Source organism: Sebastes fasciatus, chromosome 17 (assembly GCF_043250625.1).
Source record: "Sebastes fasciatus isolate fSebFas1 chromosome 17, fSebFas1.pri, whole genome shotgun sequence".
NCBI classification, from domain to species: domain Eukaryota; kingdom Metazoa; phylum Chordata; class Actinopteri; order Perciformes; family Sebastidae; genus Sebastes; species Sebastes fasciatus.
In genome coordinates, this window is record NC_133811.1 from 22,959,772 (window position 1) to 22,981,118 (window position 21,347).

At 43.0% G+C, this 21,347-nt stretch overlaps 1 protein-coding gene across 7 annotated transcripts in view; it reads left to right on the forward strand.

Moving 5' to 3' along the window:
- Nucleotides 1-21,347, forward strand: part of rbms3 (RNA binding motif, single stranded interacting protein) — a 345,383-nt gene that overhangs the window by 170,453 nt on the left and 153,583 nt on the right. For 4 of the 7 annotated variants that reach the window (XM_074613700.1, XM_074613706.1, XM_074613704.1 and 1 more), the window contains one exon: nt 15,228-15,319. In XM_074613700.1, the coding sequence (XP_074469801.1) occupies nt 15,228-15,319 (92 nt within the window). Of the gene's footprint in view, nt 1-15,227; nt 15,329-21,347 lie in introns of all 7 variants that reach the window. The other 3 variants (XM_074613699.1, XM_074613702.1, XM_074613701.1) reach the window with 1 other exon arrangement.

Below are 21,347 nucleotides of genomic sequence, written 5' to 3' on the forward strand. Positions count from 1 at the left end.
TTATCAGTTCATAACCGTGACCAGTTCACACTGGAATCTGATACTGACCACATTTAAAAACCAACGTGAACGTGAACAGCCAAGCAAAAAAAGCAGATCTGAGCAATAAATCTGAATTTAGCACTAAGGCTTGCGGTGTATGCACTTATCCTAAGTGTTGTTTGATGACTATATTTCAACATCTAGAAGGTTTTACAGGAACTCCTGGACATATTTCTTGGTAAAAGCTGTACAAAAGTGGTTAGATCCTTTACATAAAACTACAGCGTTAGTGCACAGGTTTACAAGATATATGCCACCACAGCTTGTTTACTCGAGGCTACAACCCAAATTACCATATAGCTACCGTATGCATATGTGTATGTTCATGTAGCTATATACTTGATGCAGTATTTCACTCTTTAGTGCGTCAATGTTAAATGTCGACGACTGCCTTATAGCAGAAGTGTTTTATTCGCTGTGTCGATAAAACACCTATGAAAAGAAAAAAAAGAATGAAATAGAATATGAGAGAGATGATGGGAAGGTATGTGAGATGGAGTAGTGAGCGTGGGAGTGTAGGCCGTCTGTTGTGGAAGAGCAGAAAAGCAGCGATGACGCTTTCTGTGCTTACAGGTCAGGTGTTAGGGAAACGCGTATTTTAGTGTGCACGCAAAACATAAACTAACACAGGCACGGCGCCTACGCTCCAACACAAACACACCATACATCTGTCCATACATTCGCCCTCAGCGGACGAGTGTGTGCGAGCGCTGCAGAGGCCCCTGTTTGAAGTACCACATCACAAAAAAAAACTACACACCAAGACCATGTAATACACCTCTCCCACGCACTCCAACACAAAGGGCACTCACACACACACACACACACACACACACACACACAAAGACTAATCGTACCCCCGCACGCACTCCCCATCCATCTGCCTGAGGTGTGCTTCGGCTCTTGCGGTGGCAGCGGCCATGCAACAGATCTATCAATCCTCTTCCTAACATCACAGCGTGTGTGCCTGCCTGCCTGTCTGCCTTTTCTGGCCCGCTCTCCTCCACCACCACCACCACCACCACCACCGCACCACGCAGGCCTTTCAATGAGCCTCTCTATCTTCCCAGCGCTGACTCACTCCCTACCTTACTCTATGACACACAGGCTCCCAGGCACACATCTTCCAAGGGTACACAACAGTCACATACAAACTGCCGATAAACACACACACACACACACACATGCTTTGGATGAAGCCCAGTTCAGAGAGAAATGCTAACAGGAAGTTGTGAAAGGGCTTAAGGGCTGTCGAGCGCTGTGGGTAAGAGGAGGCATTCAGCTCTTCATCTCTTTCTCTCCTCCGCACTCTCCTTCCCTTTTTTGTCTCCCGTTTTTCTCCCTCTATCTCATACACCGTCTATCTATATTATCTCTCCCTGCACTTTCACATTTACTGTAAAGAAATACGGCAGAGATTTGGGGTTTGCATCACAGACGGAGAAGGGGATTGAGAATGGCAGTGGGAGAGAGAAAAAGGATAGATTGTGGGGAATCCAAAACCGCTCATTTGCCATCCGTGCCCACAAGGGCCTCTTAAAAAAAGGCAGCGGCTGCATTTGAAATAAAGCAGGTCTGACCAAATGGAGACATTTTATTTTTTCCTGCCAAAGCCCCGAGGCAGAGGAAATGACCTCAGCCCCTTTAAAGGACCTCTGTTTCCTCCTCCGCCTACTCCGCCGCCGGGAGATAAGGCTGCATCGAGATTCACCGGCCCGACTGGCTGCTCCGGCGCGGCGACGGACCACCGCACTGACTGGTGGCAGATAGATGAGATGAGGAGATAGTCTCTCGTGGCTGTGTGTTTGTTGTTGTTCGTCGCTTTCGCCCCTGTAACTCGCCATCCATTTTGTATGAGGATGTTAAAAACTCACAAGGGCATTACATAAGCTTCGCATCTTGAAAGAATCACTGTCGCCTTTCCTCCATTATGTGGGTGACTTGATGTAAAACAGGCTAACTTCCTATTTTGTCCCAGCAAATTCAAATCATGTTTGAAGTATCCAAACATGTGGTTGTAAAGATTAAAGTATGTTTGATTGAATATCTGAAAAAAGAAATGTAGTTGAATGAATGAATGTGCAGCAGGATGTCCTTGCATACTTGTGAATACTGAATCAATTTGTCCTAGCTGGGCTGCATATGCAGCCTCCGTATGGTGCAATCTAAAAGCCTGTCAGAAAGCTTGACCATTACAATGTGAAACATCCCGTGCCCTTACCACAGGATCGGCCTAATGGAGAAATATAGGCCATGTTACATTCTATAAAAGCAGATTTATTGCTGCATCAGTGCCTGATTGGAGTATTGCATGACTCCGAGAATGAGGGCTTTGATGAATGAGGCGACGCTCTCCAAAAAGGCCTGTTTTTCATTGTCATGTACATGTGTATCTGTGTATTTGGGTTGGGGGTTGGGAAGGAGGGGCAGAAAAAAGCAGAGAGTGCTTTTTGAATCCGTTATTGGTTTCTCATTAGAGGGCTGAGATATAAACATTTGTCTATGTTGTACACGGTGCCGGCGCAATTAAGGATTCTCTTTGCCGCCCCCTCTGCCCTTTGAAAGTGAATTATGTGCAGATGAGAATCTCGACTGAAATGTGGCCAACGGCGGACCTTTTCCAAATGCCTCGGCTCCCCTGAAAGCCGTTCCAGAAAGAGGCGAGATCGGCTGGAGGAGCGAGAGAGAGAGGGGAGAGAAAGAAAAACGGGTGCCGTTTCCTGCTTGCATTGCGTATTAATGACTCTAATTAGCAATAGCTGAGGGATAAGCGCATTGATTTGGACGGCTTCAGCATGCAGAACCTCGTTGGATAACACCCGCAGCCTTTGTTAGCATCACATGCACACACAAATACACACAAATTCCTTATCCCTCCTTTATTCCCCCCCGCCCCAATCTCCATTCCAGTAAGTTTCAACTTGGCTGTTGACCAAATAGGCATCTGATTGGCCAAGTGTGTTGTAAATAGAAGCAGCCGGGGCCATCAGCGCTGCATTCCTTGACCTTTTGTACCCCCCCCCCCCTCCCCCCCTCCACTTCCTGTGCTGTTTCTTGCATGCAGTGTGGTCATCGTCCGTACATGTGTGTGTGTGTGTGCGGTGGAGGTCGTGGCGAGGTGAAACCCGGGGGCCACCGCAGAATCACAGATCAAAATAGACGAAGGTTTCCCAAGAGCATTTTCGCACGTAGATTCAAGGAATTTGTTCATTTCTGCCGTGTTATTGTTGACTGTCTGTCTTCTGGATCCAAACAAAGACAGAAAAGATCTGTAATAAACTTTGACAAAGTACAAACAGACTCTTGGGAAATATCCGTTGCAGATGTTTGTCGCCACCGTGGCTTTCTTCTCCAGTCATTGGCTCCATTTTATGACACATCCCAGAGTTCCCTCCCTTCCTTGTCTTGTTTGTTGACAAATGCCTCAGAGGTTACTGGTGGAAGGTGAGGGGGCGTACCTCCAGTCATCTCTTATCCTGGACCTAACCCGTGGACGGCAGAGGGAACCACAGCCATCCGCTGACCTGCCAAGGCCCTCGCCCCTCGCACATCCCCTGACTAATGATCATACCCTTGATTGGTTAAGGAAGGCATTAATCATAACTGCAACGGAGAGGAAGGCTAGCTGGGGGCGGCCGGGCCGTTCCTCATGAATGACTAACGGATGCAAGAGAAAAAGAAATGCGCCTGTGTAGCTACTCAGAGGAACGGGACACTTTGTCTTTGTCCAGATTTTTAATGTCCTCCGTGTTCCGAGGGGTGCTTGATTTTCATCGATCCGGCTTTTGTTCAAATATTTAGCCTGTCCTCTCGGCTCGCTGGTGGCGCTCTCAGGCCAGGCACCTGACGTGATGACATTGCTTATTACGATCTGCCGCTCAATGAGGGGAAGGAAGGGGAACGTGGTGGCGCAGAAGGTGGCATCCAGCATGAATACTTAAAGAGGACCTATTAAGGCTCATTTTCAGGTTCATACTTGTGTTTTGGACTTCTACTAGAACATTTACATGCTTTACACACACACACACACACACACACACACACACACACTCCCGAAAAGCCCAGTCTGCTCTGATTGGTCAGCTGGCCTACTGTTGTGATTGATTGGTCAACCAAATCAAACTTTTCGGACTCCGCTCCAGCTCCATTCTAACTAGCTTTGTTTGAGGGCGTGTCAAACTAGCCGTCATGCAAATGTGTTACTTAGTGACATCACCACGTTACGAAAGAAAAGGCAGGACTCCAGGTAGTTCAGGAGTAGTGTTTCTGTGGGGGAGAGTAACTCCCTTTGGAATTGATTTTGGGCTTTGTAACTTTTAGACAGTTACATGCACACAAAAAACCGATGTAACACTAAAGGAAAGGGAAAAAGCACAAAAGCATAATAGGTCCTCTTTAAGGTAGTAATCTCCAGGTATAGTTGGGAGTGCATGTATTTTAAGATACTCTATAGGTGAAGTGTGAGAGAAGGACTGCACCTGCTCTTCTTTGTGTAAAATGTGCTTATACTGCTTGTGGCATTTTCACATCAACGGTTGCCATAATGAGCAGCTTTTCAAGGTTCTTTCATTCTAACCTGAGCCAGTGTGCAACTGTGGGTGCAGTATGAATATATAGTATGTTAACATGCGTAGTTGTGTAGTGCCATGTGTGTGACGTGCTGATTTGCGTACCGGTGTTTAAGTGTGTGTGTGTGTTCTTTGAGATATCCGTGTGGGGGCTCTGTACAGCCACTCAGTGTTTTTGCCACGGGTCTCGTTTTAACAACCTCTTGACAAGTAATTAACACCCTTCAGGTCCCAGACCTTTCATGAGCGCTCTTCACATGTTGTACCAAACACATCGGCTTTTGCTATTAAGCCAGCGAGCTGATGGAGTTACCAGGGAACTGAGCAGTGATGTTATTTACAGATCTGAATGAAGAGCCCATATCGGCACAGTTTAGGAGTTTTTTGAACGTGTGAATATTTTATTTTTGAATACCTCTTCAGGTCTGTGAAGATAATCTTGTAATGCTAGAAGTCTTCTGAAAACTCCATTCGTCTTGATGCCGTTTTTTTTTAACACCACAGCGTGGATTTTAACATAACTTAAGACTTCTTCTAACACACACATATTTTAAATAATGTCTCAACTGTCGTGCTGAATTTATAGCTGAAAGTGTAGAAGCCATATGGTGCTATGCTATAGCTGAGTGTGAATAGATGTGAATTAATTAAGGCACAAAGGAAGGAGGGAAGAAAAATGATGATGAGTAAAAATGAAGAAAGGAATGCTGAGATGGAGAGGAGATCATTATGGTGAACCCATATGTTGAGATACTTTAATATTCGACCTGTGAAAATGTTAATCTAACACAGCGTTTCACATTTCATCCCTGCTTCAGACGGTGTTGCCAGAATAGCTTCATGGTGACACTTCAGGGTTGCATGAATGTTAAACAGTTATGTGCATCTAATCTTTTTTTGCAACTCGTCAGTGGTTCCCAACATGGGGTCCGGGCCCCCCTTAGAGGGGCGTCAAAGATCACAGGGGGGACGCCAAGATTTGTCTGCTCTGAAGTTGTCAAAATTAGATTTGTACATGTATACTTAAAATCGTAATAACACACTTACTGGATAATTCTACAAAAGTATTTTTTTGCTGCTTTTAACTACGGACAAGCATGTGATTAATTGATTGACAGCCCTAGTTTAAACCCATTATTTCTGCACAGTTGCAGATAAAGATCAGACTCCAATAATATTATTAGTATTATATTATAAGTAGAAAGAAAATCATTTAAAAAAATTCACAACATGTTTTTATCTAACAAAATATTCTGCTACAATCCGTATTCGTTGGCGTTTAGCCTTTCAAAAACAACATTTACACTGCGGTCAAAAACTGTTTGCTCTCTGGCCCACCACACACAGAGGGAGGCACTGACGTGACCGACTTTCTCAAGTTGAGGTCGAGGATTTGTAATTTATTCTAGGGTGATGACGTCAGAAAATACGGGGAGGTCTCAGCTTTTCTTAGATACAAGTAGGGGGAGCTTCAAGGAAAATAGTTTGGGAACCACTGGTGTAGCTGCCTCGCTGTCATACCAAACTCATCTATAACATTTGCACAGATATTGGATGAGGAATTAGTTTTTTCAACCTCCTGTTCAGTTTGTCTTCGGCACAATGAGCTGCCAGTGGCCCCCGTTGGCCCTAAGCCCTGGCTCTTTGCCCTCTGCAGATCCCGACTGCAGCTCTCTGACAAGGACACTCCCTACACCTACGAGAGAAGATGACAAGAAATACAATACAGCCAATAGGCTGGCTGCTTCAGCCCTAAGACGAATGCCTTAGCTATAAATCTATGTTGCAAGGGTTGATAAGTTAATTGCCTGTAGCGCTATCTCCTCGCCCGTGTCTAACATAGAAGAGCCCTCTGCGAGAGTTATTTTACAACAAATTGTGTCTTCTCCGAGCGCGAGGCAGGCAAGACGGTGACACTGGACAAATAAATTAGGGATCTTTATTTTGAGTCGTTCCAAGAGCTGCATGAAAACAATTTTGGTTTGAATGCTTTTGCTAATCTCCCCCAATGTGTTTTAGCTTCTTTTGTGCAGAAACACTGTGGATTTGGAGCTGTATTTGCAGCTGGAAAACAGAGTTGTTTATTTTATAGGACGTCAGATGTAGATGAGGCTGTAGTAGTATTGGGCAAGTGTTGCTGTTTGACTTGTCACTTCTCTGTGGTGTTAATAACATGACGACAGTGATGTGGTCTGAAGTCTCTTTCCCAAAGCTAACACTTTAATACGCAATGTTAAACAAAAAAAATATGCGTTGCAGATGTTTCTCGGTGGGATCCTTCAGACCGAAAGATAGATTTATGATCCTCCCGTGTCTACTCACGTACCCTCACATGCACACACACAAACAAGAAAGTTGGAGGTCACACACACACAAACATTTGTACACACCCATTCAACAAACACACATTCACAAACACACCACCACCGTGTGGTTTAGTGGAGGGCAGCCACAAAATGTATCATCAGTCAGCCGCTGGTGGTGCAGGATAAATGGAGGAGGACAGAGGAATGCAGTGTCCCAGTGAGGATGCCCTCCTCTGGGTTTGGAGTGTGACCAAGGCGGTCTTGACTCGGCCGCAGTTAGTCATGGATGCCATCTCACTATTTAACCTCCACACCCCACCCTCAGTGTTTGCACAGCACACCGCAGCCTTCACAAAACCACAACCCACCCTCCCTGCAGGGCAGAAAGCTGGTCAAACCCCCAAATTGACCAAAGACATCTATAAATGAACACTCAATAAAATATTTCCACAGCTTCTTTTCATTCATGTATGTAAGTATTTTTTCTGAATTGATTCTATAAGGATAAAACTTTTTTTTTTTCTCTCTTAATGACGACATAGAGCAATTATTTTATTTTATAATCAATTCATGTATTTTTTTACATGATTTACCATTTAATCAGTGAGTCTAATAAAGTTCAGAAAATACAGAAAATTACTCATCACAATTCAGATTGTTATTTTTGTCCAATTTACACCCCAAAATCTAAATATATTCAATTTTCACTGATATAAAAAAAAGGAAAAACAGCCCTAAAAACTTCACTAGTGCTGAAACAATTAATTGATTGATAAAATAAAATAATAATCATCAACTGTTTTATTAATCAAGTAATTATTTTTGACATTTATCACAGGAAAAAAATAAATATTTGCTGGTTCAAGTTTCGCAAATGTGAGAATTCTGTGCTTTTCTTTGTTTTATATCACGGTAAACTGAATACCTTTGGGTTTTGGACTCAGTTTCAATCACCTCAGGCTCTTAAAACTTGTTTTCAGACAGTTTATAGACTAAATTATTAAAATTATCAACAATTTAATTGTTAGCTGCAGCCCTCAACCTCCTATTTGAGATGCAGGAACCACTGAATATTTGTTTTTTTTGTCCCTTAATAAATAACACACATACACAGTTACTCAAGTCTCAAAATAAATATCAATTAATTTGTATTAAATGATCAAAATATGTATAAATTAACTTATTACTCCTGCACCACATACTACTGTACATGCAGTATTCACTGGCAAATATAGCTAAATATAGCAAATATAGAAAAGTAGAAGTCCCACATCTGCACATAATGTAAGCTGGAACGTGATGCGGCACTACAGCTGTACCATGAATCATAAGAATCATATTACAAGCATTGTTATGCATATTTGTCCATGGTGTGGCACATCTATCTCCTCCATTAACCATAATTACTTTTCTACATGCAAACTAAGAATTAACATACGTGTAACCGCGATGATTAATCACCCGTGTGCAACAGCAGCTTCAGACCTCCTCTTGATGACTCACAAGGACGTAAACAATTACACTGTTTGCCTCGCGCGCCATTGTAATGCTCCGCGACTTGTCGTTGATTCATTATTCATACTTAGGGCATTATCATTCCATTGTATGCTGTGCAAAATGGGATCATTAGCGGCGAATATTAGAATGTGAAAAATGGAAATATTGGGGGGAAAATGGTGGTGGATATAGTGGGTAGGAAAACCCCAAACAATCCCCACTATTAGCAGATAAAAAATGGTAATTTCCCCAGAAGTAATTAGGATTAGCATAATTTGACGGCGCATGAATGATGCATGGATGATTGATACGTCGATACACGTGCTGTAATGAGTCCCTTATCTCCGCTCTCCGCCGAAGACTTTTGTGTGGAGCGTAGCCTCGAGGTGGCATCATCTACTGTAGCTCTGCACCTCCGCAGGGGAGCACCCAGCCTCATACGAGCACAGTCACTGGGGCGGCAGTAGAGTAGAAGCACTGGTAGCGTAGCACCATCCTGTAGTAGCTGATTGAAGATGGTCCGTTTTATCTTGACAGGCACCCTGTTAGAGCCAGACCAGGAAATATGATATGGCAGCTCATGTTCTCTTTATTCCTCTCAGAGAGACAGTCTGTGTGTCTGTACATACAGTGTGTGTGTGTGTGTGTGTGTGTGTGTGTGTGTGTGTGTGTGTGTGTGTGTGTGTGTGTGTGTGTGTGTGTGTGTGTGTGTGTGTGTGTGTGTGTGTGTGTGGATATACTGTACTGTGTGCATCGTGTGCACATGATTAGTGTGCAGCCGCACACCATTATCAGCAGCCACGTATGCAGTCAGTCACACTGAGCTGCTTTTAAGTGACAGCAATCGATTGGATGTTTGTGTTGTTGTAGAGGCTTCAAAGCAACACCTTGCCCTCTGCATCCCACTTAAGATGGTAACTCCAGAGTGCCCGCATTGAAGACAGTGGGAGTACAGCATGTACTTGGCTTCTGAAACACATTTCTTCTGTGTGTAGGTGTGTGTACGCATTGTTGAAATGTGCAAGATGCAACCTGGTACCTGGTGATTCTGTACACACTTTATAAAGTATACAAACCTGAACTTAGTGTTCCCTGCTAGAAAGTAAAACATCCAAATGACCTCCTCCTGGTGGGAGTGATACCTTATCAACCCCAGTATATCTTAGAGGGGAAATGGGATGTTTTAAATTCAGCAAAATGTGCTGCTACTGGATAAATCATGTTTTTGCATCAAATAGTTCTTCTATGTTCAGCACAACGAGTATTCAGTGCTCTGCTCGTCTTTCCAACACAAGACTTACCACAAGGGCAAGTGATAAGAAAAAAGGACCAACTTAGTGTGACATGAAATAATTCCTTTTATAGGGATCTCTTTACCTGTGTGGGGATGTCAAGTATTTAATACTCTTATCAACATGCTAGATAAACCGCATATGGTTTTCATTCACATATCTTGAGGTCAGAGGTCAAGGGACCCCTTTGAAAATGGCCAGGCCAGCTTTTCCTCGCCAAAATTTTGCGCAAGTTTGGAGCGTTATTTATCCTCCTTCGCGACAAGCTAGTATGACATGATTGGGACCAATAGGTTCCTTAGGTTTTCTTCTGAGCCTGCTGTAACCTAAAAATCGCAAGTTTTGTTTAATGCGAAATTACTGGCGCATTATTGCGTTGACTTTGACAGCCCTAGTTAGCATGCAAAGCTAACTGTGTCCGTGTGGAATGCAAACTTAACAGCACAATGGGTCCTCCCAAGTATTGAATATTGAAGGAACATCTGTCTTAAGTTGCTACATAACAAACAAAAATTGGGAAATAAATCAAACCCACTCCTAAATCATAAACCTATTCTTTGCTCTTTAACCAAGGAAAGATGAGCCACTTAAACTTCAATGGTCGAATACTGAAACTGGTTGTCAAGTATTGAAGCAGAGGAGCTCACACATACTGTAGTGCATACAGTATATACACACACAAAAGATTGTGACTTTCCCATAACCTCCACGCCCATTCTGCCTGTTCAAATTACAAATAGATACTCAAACTGTCTCCATGTCTCACAATTATTATTTTCCTTTCCAACAAAACAAGCCTTTTACAGTTGTACCCTGTGGCTACAGATCAAACATTCCACATTACAGAATCATTATACATATATCTGCGACAATAACTGCACAGGGGGAAGAGCAAACTGGATCTATTACTGGATGCAGCTAGCCGAGTGTCATTGCAGTCTTCTTCAGTGCATCCAGCTGACCCCAAATAACCCTCTTCCCTCGTGCTGCCTTTCTTTCTCTCTGCCTCCTCCTCACCTCTTCCTCCATTCAGAGCTGTCTGAATATAGGTCAGCATTCTCTAAAAGCCTCATCCTGCTGAAAGTTTGATAAGTGCACTCCAGGTGGTAGTGGGGTGAATATTAAATTTGTAATTGGGGGTCCCAGGTATCCACCATTAGAATACTCTGATTATTAAAGAGAACCATCCGTTGCCCAGAGGGCCTCAGTAACAATCTGTGTGCTTCTCTTAATGTACTTTTAATATGTTCTTAGATCTAAAGACAATGCATTATCTGTGTTCACTGTGTTTGAATGCTTAGTACACCCAAATTACAAAAAAAAAGCACTTCCCTCTGGTGGTGTCCAGCCATGCAGGCAGTTTTGTTTTTCTTGCCCACGTTTGGGGAGATCCATCTCTCAGGTATCTGCCTCCATCTTAGTGCAGCTGAGGTGAATGGAGTTTTGTTTGTGGTGCTCACAGCATTGAAAAATTGCATTTAAAAGATTTAACAGCAAAATGTTTTTCCAAAAACAGTATGTCCGTTACTCTGGATATACCACCTCACTGTGAGCGGAAAAACACGGACATGTGACACATTAAAAGGAAAACCCTGTATATAAAATGGGTTCCATACAAAGTGTAACTGAACAGTTTAAAGGAACAGTGTGTAACATTTCAGAGGATCTATTCGCAGAAATGGAATATGATATTCATAACTATGTTTTCATTCGTGTTAAATCGCCTGAAACTAAGAATAATTTTGTTTTCGTTAGCCTAGAATGAAAATGAGGTCCTCTTCACAGAGTCCACCATGTTGCTCCGCCGTCTTTCTACAGTAGCCCAGAACAGACAAACAAAACACTGGATCTAGAGAGAGCCTCTTGTGTTTTACGTTACCTGAAGACCACCGTGGTTCTCCAACAAGCTTGTGAAACTGCGGCAACGTGAGTCGCAGAGTGCAAATAAAAAGTAGTGTCATTATGGTAAGGATGGTGAGAGGCAAACTGCGTTACCACGGTTTTGCACTCATAACCAGAGGGGTACTCAGTTGGTTGCAATCTGCAACCACACCACTAGATGCCACCAAACCCTACACACTGTCCCTTTAATAAAAGTGTAATAAGTATAAAAATGGTGTGAATCACATGCTACAGTCTTCACAGTCACCTCAGCAGTCCTGTCAGCAGCATTGAGAGGATAGCGGCCAGACAAATGTTTCTCTGCTGACTGACAGCCTACGGTGAAACAAAGCTCATAGAATATAGAATAGAAGAGATCTGTATTGTCATTGTGCTAAGAGCAATGAAAATCTATATAGTGGTTCTTAAGCTTTGTGCATAAACAACATAAAAGTACAAGTTAATAAGTAAAAACAACAAATAACAGAATATATATCAAGACAAGCGATTACAAATAACGATAAAAACAAGATAAAATGACCAGTGCAATGTTGGTTACGTAGTAGCATACTGTATATGTTGGTATAGCTGCAATATGTGCAATATGTTGGTAAAGTGTGTAGTGTGTAATAGGTGGGTGGCGAAACAGGCAGCCTCACTCAAATGTTATAGAAAGCAGAAGACTTTAGAGATTACACTCCACTAAGGGCGCCAGGGAAACGAGTGTCGAAAACTCTTCAAAAAAGGCTTTCCATATGGATTGCCCTTTCCACAGCAGCACTCTCCACCACCGTCATCAAAACACCAAAAGAGGAAATATATTTTGGACGAACGGTCTTCATCCCTCCGGTGGAGTTCCAGTGACTGTACAGTCTGTGCCAAGGCACACTGAAGTTGTTATAGTAGTGTGTGGTGGCCCAACATCTTACAAAGACACTTTATGTTGGTAGTTTGTCAGCCATCTGTAGTCCCATGAAAACTGCTCACAGCGTGGTGTGTGGATTATCCACAGTAGCAGTCTCTGAAAAGACACACTGCTTTCAGTTTCACCACAGCCACAATTCAATTCACCTCCACTGTATTTGTGGGGAGGCAGGAATCTCTAAACTGGCCAAAGAAAATCCACTGAAGAGGTATGTTTTTTAAAGTTGGTTGAACCAACCCTCCAAATGAATATACATATTTATAAGCTGCTCTGATGTGAGTTTTGCTTTCTTTAAATATTGATTAAATTAGCAAATTTATAGGTTTACTAATTAGTGGTGGGGAAAAAATCGATTCACATATGTATCACGATTTTGTTTTTTACAATTTTGAAATTGCTTCATTTGAGTCTATGCAGAGGTCGAAGGAAGTTATCGCTTTTATCGTTGTAGTCTGAGTAACGTGACGTCATATCAGTTCCGTATCCGTCAACCAAAACAAACCGCAGTGAGCCGAAACTAGAAAGTAGAAAACGTTGGAGGATCCACGTGGATACGACCTGCACCCTCACATTTTAAATGCAGCGTGGTAAACACTACACATACAGTGAAGTATGGAAACACTTTAGGTTTCACACATTGCCCAGAAAAGCAGAGCTAGACATCACAGCTAAAGCTGCATGCTAACTCTGTCATGGACAGGAAATGTTATTGTACTGCGGTAACGTGCGGTCAAGCCAGCCGTCACTCCCAGAGCACCCATATACTGACATTTATGTTAAATGCATTCAAACGGTCCCGATGGAGCTGACCATGGATGTTTAAAGAGAACAGAGCTAACGGGAGAGCTAGTGACGGACTTCACAAAGTTAATGGAAGTCTACACGTGTGACTACATCCGTTTTCAAAATAAGGTGTTAACAAAGAGAACTGTACACAGATTGATTAGATCATATTCACCAGAAGATTGATAGATTTGACTTCAGGACATCTCTGACTAAATACATGCTGGAAATCAATTGAATCAATCAAGTGTATGATTCAACTTTTTCCCATGGTCTAGTGTTAAAAAGTTAACAAAAATAAATCAATAAATCGTAATATCAAATCGCAATTCTTAAAGTATCGTGATAGTATCGAATCAGAAGATAGTGAATCTTCCCAGCCCTAGTAGTAATGTAACAAAATGGTTGGATGTACTGTCTACTCGCAGTCTCTTTTAAGAAGTAATACATTTTTAAAGAAATGGTACTGTCGCCTCTGTCTGGATCCTTTCGCTCCGGCTCTTCATATTTCCACAATTAAAGACCCCACCCCTCCCAGCACCACTCTAACAGCTGGCCATTAATCAGTCCTCGCACTTGATTTCTCTTCCGCCACAGGTTATGATTTTCACATTACTCCACGCTCCTTCACCGCCATGCGACAAGAAAATGACCCCAATCTCCACCCCCTCCCTCTCTCCCTCCACCACCACCACCTCCACCATCACACAGACACACACCTCGAATGAAAGAAAGAGAGATGTTCGTATGAGAAAAACGCATCGTGAGAAAGTAAGGCGTCACATGTTTGTGTGTATGCGTGTGCTCGGTATATAATCGTCTATAACATGATGGGGTAACCGCAGCAGCGGGTTTCCCCCCACCTCACACCCTTTATCCTTTTCTAATTACACTTTCCCTCTGAAACAGTGGATCATAGGGCACCCATTGACTGCTTTTAATCCGCCACCAAATTTTAATTAACACAGACGTGACCCCCCGTCTCCGATACATCCCGGAGAACGTCGGATCACAATAACTCATAAATCACGGCCGCAGATTTCATTCCCTCCGCTTTCCTCCGGTGATGAATTTCCAGATGGGGGCTGTTAATGTCAGGGAAAATATGAGGGAGAAAAGATACATTGAGAGAGAGCGCTTTAGAGACAGAGAGGGACAAAGACAGTGAGAAAGGTTACGTTTGAGAAGTGTTTATGTGTGTGTAAGAGAGACGGAGTTGAAGAAAGACGGAGAGGAACGGCAGCATCTCCGCTGTACGCTGTCAACCTTTGAGAGATTTGTTACCGGGGAGAGGATTACTGAGGCTGTGAAATGAGGTTGTGTTAATATGCCGGGGTGTTGAGGAACACGGTGTGGGCCAGCCAACTTCACAGTCTCTGAAAATCAAAAGGCTGAACAAGTGAAAAACTGCCTGAAGAATTAATTGACACGTCTCTTTGTGTGTGTGAGTGAGTACATGTATGTATTATTTATTTAATCATGGACTTTTCACAATATGTATATGAGTTGTCATTAAAGAATGTCTCTTCAACAGAATTACAACACCGGTGTTCTTGATTTGCAAGCTACTCTGTTTTTGTTTGTGCTAAAGTGTGTGTTTGCATATGCATACGTGTGCCAGTGTATATGTGTGTGTGTGGAGGTGGAGGTGGGCAGGGTGCCGGGGTTTGTTATTACTAAACCGCTCATCCATGCTACTAATTAAGATGCATAGCATCCCCCTATGAACGTCAGTGTCGCTAATTATCAAACAATGTAGTGCTCACCAGATATGAGAACTGGCAGCCTCTGTAGTCATGTTACCAACCTATTACTGCTACAATTACCAAGTGCCTGTCATTCTCCTTGTTAGTCATCTGCCTCCGTTTTCTCTTTACTAATGTCTGTCTCTTTTCCTTCTTTCTTTTTCCTCTCTCGTCTTTTCTCTCTCCAGGCTATGGCTTTGTGGATTTTGACAGCCCAGCTGCAGCACAGAAGGCCGTGTCGTCTCTCAAAGCCACCGGGGTGCAGGCCCAAATGGCCAAGGTAAGGAGTGTTTAAAAACAACTTAGCTTCACCACTTTCTCTCGCATCATCATTAGCACATTGTCCCTTTCGGGGATTTAATATGTACACTTAACACACTTAATAGACGTTGATGGATCTGAAAGCTCCCCCAAAACTGGTTTTGTCCATAAACACGTTTTTATAGAAAGTAATTTTCCGCAGAGCTTTGCTGTTTAATGACAAACTTGTTTCGCTCTAATATAGGAAGACTCTTAAATGTGGGCTTGTAACTGCGTTTGTATGACAAGCTGGGAGGCGACTGTGGTGCATGTAGGGGTCTGTTTTATCTTACTGGCACTCTCTGTGACAGGGCAAAGCTGTGGACTCATACAATCCAGTATCAAGACTTTGTTTGCACATGTGGTGCCTTGTTTCAAGTGGTTGCGTGGACTTAGTTGTGTGCGAGAGTGCGTGGCGCTATTCCACGGCAAACTAGCTCTGTTGCCAGCATGTTAGCTGGCCTCGCTGCAAGTGAAGTTTGACCAGCCGCTTGTCCCGTGTTGTGCCGTATTATTATTAGCCTGCTAAAGTGGAAGCAGATGAGACAAGCTGTTTGAGTTGTACAAAGAGTTCCCTCAGCACAATGGAGCCAGGTTGACAGACGTAGACACACATGGAGAGGTATGGCTTAGAGTAAAACTGCTCTGGCAGGATATGTGCTAATTCACCATTTAAAGGGATAGTTTGGGGTGTTTTGAAGCAGGGTTGTAGGAGGTACAAAGGGAGCAAAGCCATGTACTGCTGTGGATGGGGCCGGCAGAAAAACATATTTTATCCACCTAAAAGAAAGGCTCACCTGAAAATATCAATATTAGATTAAGTATACGCTATATGTAGAATCATTTTGCCAGTTTACCTTGCCATGAGAGAGCCCCTTTCTGGGCGGGGAACTGAAGCCGTTATCTGTGCTCTTGCCAAAACAACCAGACTACATTGGAAAAAAACAGTAATTTCACTTCGCAGAACACGGGAGTTGCTTCTCTACCGTTGCCTCGATCGGATAGTTATTTGTGCTATTGTGTGACTTTGATTAGTTCGGATTCACCAAAGTCACACAATAGCACAAACAAACTAACTAATCCAGACAGCGGTAGACCAGCGACCCCCGGGTTCTGCGAGGTAAAATTACAGTTTTTTTAAATGGAGTCTGGTGGCTTTTGTGAGAGCATAGATAACGGCTTCAGTTCCCCGTTGGAAAGGGCCGTCAGACGGCAAGATAAAGCGGTGAAAATATTGTTAATATAGCCTACATTTAAACTGATATTGATTTGTTTAGGTTTTGCTGCAGGCCCACGTCCACAGCAGTACATTGCTTTGCTCCCGTGCTGGTACCCCTGTCTGCTTCCCCAATCTGGGGGCATGCCGACCGTCATCTACTGTAGGTAATACACTGACTATGGATAAGAACCTCATACAACCCCACTTTAAAACACACGGACTATCCCTTAAACTTTGAATCTTGTTACGACTCAGTGGCTTGTTAGCACATACACCCAAAAAGAAGTGTGGCGCCAGAACAAGAACATCAGTTATATTATTAAATGCATGTCGACCCTCAGTCCGGGCTAGCAGCTGTCCTTTTCTCATTTGTCTTTCCTAAATTTTTCATTTCCTTGCTGACTGCTGAGAGAATCATCACAGACTAAAGCACAGCAGGGCTCTCTCTCCGGACATCTATGATAGACGAGCCCGCATGGCTTAACCCGGCTATTTCTGTACCAGCCGAAGATCTGCTGGTGTCAGAATATTTAAACAGGTGAACAAAATGTCAGTAGCATTAGAGCAATGAATATGGTGATGACTACAGGGGTACACTATGAGTGATTTTCTCAGCGTTTGATCCGATCCAGAAATCCCCCCCCCCCCCCCCCTTGAAGCCAGAGATGGAGAACGGCGATGGCGAAGATGACAGAATTGATGATAACGATGAAGGTGGCAATTATTCTGATCAAATGGGATGAGATCTGACAGGAGGAGATGATATTCCGTGCGGTGCTCAGGTGTGCCATTTCTCAAATGCACCATTTGGCCGTTTCCTTTCCCCCACCAGTGTCCTTCTTCCAATATTTATAAGAGGGCAGGCTCTCGGAATACAGATAAGAAGCCATGCTCTTTGCCCATCTCGTTTTAAGACCCCACTTTGCATCCCCTTTCCTCAGTCAATATTTCCATGAGAGAGGTCTAGTGTCCCAAAACAAAAGAGCTGACCTTTTTAAGAACGTTTGTTTGCATAGGTGGTGTGTGTGTGTGTGTGTGTGTGTGTGGGCACATTCACAAAATCATTTCCTATTAGCATTTGTGTATAATAGTTCAGGTTTTTTTTGAGCGTTCCCTTGTTCTGTTCACACAAATGGAAAGGCCAGCATTCTGCGCCGCAGCTCTGTGCTTTTATCACACTTGTGAGAGACATTAAGGAGTAGTTTGCTTTTATAGACTCCCCATGCATCTCTCTAATGTCTCTTTACCAGGTATCACTCCCATCACTCTATCAGCTCCTCCTCCTCCTCCTCCTCCACCTTGCCCCCTGTTCATTCTCTCTAACCCCTTTCTCTTTTGCTTCATGCCATCTTTTTCTTCCTCGGTGCACATTCATAAACACATTTGTATTCACCTCCACCATGTGTTCCCCTGCCAAACGTCCAATGAGTGCAATTTATTCCCATCAATAATTAACAGCAGGCTGTCTTTTGTGCCTGCCTACCTGCCAAGGTGTCTCCGACACCCTCCTCTCTGTTGTGGCGGAGCAGCATTCCCCCGGTGGGGCCGGATGAAAAACCCAGGTGCGCGCCGAGGAAGGTGTAAATCGCACAGACGATTGCTAACACCACACACGACTTCCACAATACGAGCATTGAGCCTCATTCTCTCACTCTCTCTGCTCCGTTTTGTCACATATATCTCTCCACAACAAAGTAATAAACGAATAGCAAGTCAGAGCCAGAGGCTTTGAGTTCATTAAATAAAACCGTCACAGTAATCAAGTTGTGCCTTTTTTCCTGCCATTAAAACGCTTTTATTAAGGTGCCTTATTTTAAACACAGCTGCCGCAAAGGAGGCAAGAAGAGAGAAGCCGAGGGAAGAGGGGGAAGCGTCACTTGATTTCCTCTCCCTCCTCCAATGTAACACCCTGCTGTCTCTCTCCTCTTACTCCCCTTGGAATTTGAAATACCGAGGCAGCAGAGATGAAACATTGCCTTCCTTTTGTCTTGCCCTCCCCCGGGGATGGTGACAGCGAGAGGGAGGAGAGGAGCCATAATTAAGATACCTAAAGGACACTTCCCCCCTGCACCTCCCTTCCTGTCACTCACCTCTACACAAGTCACAGATAAGAGCACTTAGCATAGGTGTGCAGTATGTGTGAGTGTATTGTGCGTTGACTTGACAATGTGTATCTGTATGTGTGTGTGTTTGTGTGCTTGTATACACATAAGATTATATTTTATTGTGTACATTCACACAAACAAATACACATTTCAGAGTTTTTTTTATTTTAATCATGCTACCTCAACCCTGCCTCCTACAAAATTACATTCCCATACAATTAAACTGCATTCTCAGTTATGTTTTGAGTCAAACGTATTTTCTCCCAGATTACGGTCGCAGTTTTAAACATGTGGTTAACGTAGTGAATTGAAACAAAACACTTAGGTTTAGTAGAAACATCACGGTTTGGCTTAAAATAAGTACATTTGTTACGTTATTTAAGTAACGGACATAAATTAAAATTAGTCAACGTCGACTTTTGGTTTTACACGAGACACAAACAGCGGCCTGTTGGGTGAAAGCCCTGTGTTTGTTTGACCCATCCATTCACCAGGATGGTTACCTGGTGCTGCATTAAAAGTATTGTTTGACATTTTGGGTGATATGCTTATTCACTTTTTGACAAAGAGATGAGAAGATTGATGCCACTCTCCTTTCTATACGCTAAATATGAAGCTAGATTAACCTAGTTTAGCTTAAAAACTGGACACTGGAAGATAATAGATGCTGCTCGGTGTATTTTTGAACTGAAAATAAGTATGTCTGTTATGTTATTTAAGTTACGGACGGAAATTTAAATAAGTCAACGTTGACTTTTGGTTTCACATGGGACACTAATGATGCTTATTCACTTTCTCACAAAGAGATGAGAAGATTGATGCCACTCTCCTGTCTATACACTAAATATGAAGCTAGATTAACCTAGTTTAGCATAGAGACTGGAAGCTGGAAGATAAAACAAATAAAAGAAAATGTGTTTATTAGATTCTGTTCGGTGTATTTTTTAACTTTAGAGAGAGTCAGGCTAGCAGTTTCTACCTGTTTCTAGTCTTTATGCTAAGCTAAGATAATCGCCTCTCATATCGAGCCCCATAATTAGAGCCAAGACATGTGGTATTGATCTTCTCATCTAACTTTTGCCAAAAAGGCAATTAAACATATTTACCAAAATGCACTACATAATGTAACTATTCTTTTAACAATGGTTCAATATAAGCATCTATTGTGTCTACTAATGCATACAGTATATGGCAGGATAATCAAGTGCGTTGCGTGAGAGAGAGAGAGAGAGATTGAGTATAGGCACATATTTGCCTCCTCGCACCGTGGACTCCATTCTCTATGTCACTTTATTCAGGTAGCTCTGCGAACTGTGAAAACTGACACGTCGAGCAGACAGAATGATAACAGGTAAACGCCGCGTCTAGCTCCGCAAATGCAAACCTGTCAAGCAGCCGCTCGCCTCACTCTCCGCAGGCTGCCATTTTCCCCTTGAGCCAATCAGACTGAATTATGGGAAGGGCGCCCTCGATTGTGGTGTCTGTGTCGGAGAGGTAATTCCGCCTGACAGCTGCTTGCTTTCAGACAACAGCCAGTCTTTATGGAAATCATCCCTCCCTATTCTGGCTGCAGTCGGCTTCTGCTGATAACAGCGGCGCATGAAAACAAAGCTGTCCTTTTCTACTTTGTCTTCTGTTTCCTCTCTGTGTGGACAGCCTAGAATTAGCAAAACATCTCTTAACATCCTATGGATTGTGACAATCTACACCCTGCTTTGATGTTCTACACATTAGGGCCAATATAAACTTGGAGCTGACATTTTGCTTTCTGTGGATCTGACCTGAAATTCTCTGATGCTCACGAAGACGCATGTGGATGTGTGTTGTTTTAATGTTTTATCCTTCAAAGGTAAAATTCCTTTCCTGGTTTCTATTTTTGGATCCTGGCATGTCAAATATGTGTCTCTTCCACTTTGATTTCTTCCACTGAGATGAAGTTCGTAAAATTATTAAGGGTGGGGAAAAAAATGATTCACCTTTTGTATTGTATTTTTTTTTTTTTTCACGATTTATTTGCCAGAATCTATATATCTGCTTCATTTGAGTTTATGCAGAGATAGAAGGAAGTTACGGCTTTAATTGTTGTAGTCCGAGTAACGTGACGTCATATCTGTAGTCGGCCACATCGTGCCAAAACGAGAAAGTAGAAAAAAGGCAGAGGGTCTGCGTGGATACAACTTGCACCCTCACATTTTGAATCCAACGTGGTAAACACTACACATACAGTAAAGTATGGAAACACTTTGGGTTTCACACATTGACTGGAAAAACAAAGCTGGACATCATGGCTAAAGCTGCATGCTAATCATGTCATGGACATGTAGAATCGCGATACATATCAAATCGGCACCCAAGTATTGTGATAGTATCGAATCAGGGGAACTTCCCAGCCCTAAAAATTTACAAATTTCCCACTTCAAAATGTTACACAATGAACTGTGGTTATTGTCACTAAGGTGTCAAACAATGATATTGATTTTGGGGAGTTTTCGCCGATGCCCTGGTTTAAGCAGACGGGGCGCATCCTGTGGTGCAGTGTGCCTCCATCACTACCCTCGTTCCAATAGCCAATATTCATAAGGTTCACAGGAGCTACAGGCAGACAGAAAGGCGCTGCTTGCCCTTCACTTCACATTACAGTGGGGCGAATTATGCTAAAAGCATCATTAAAGTGCCTCCATGAA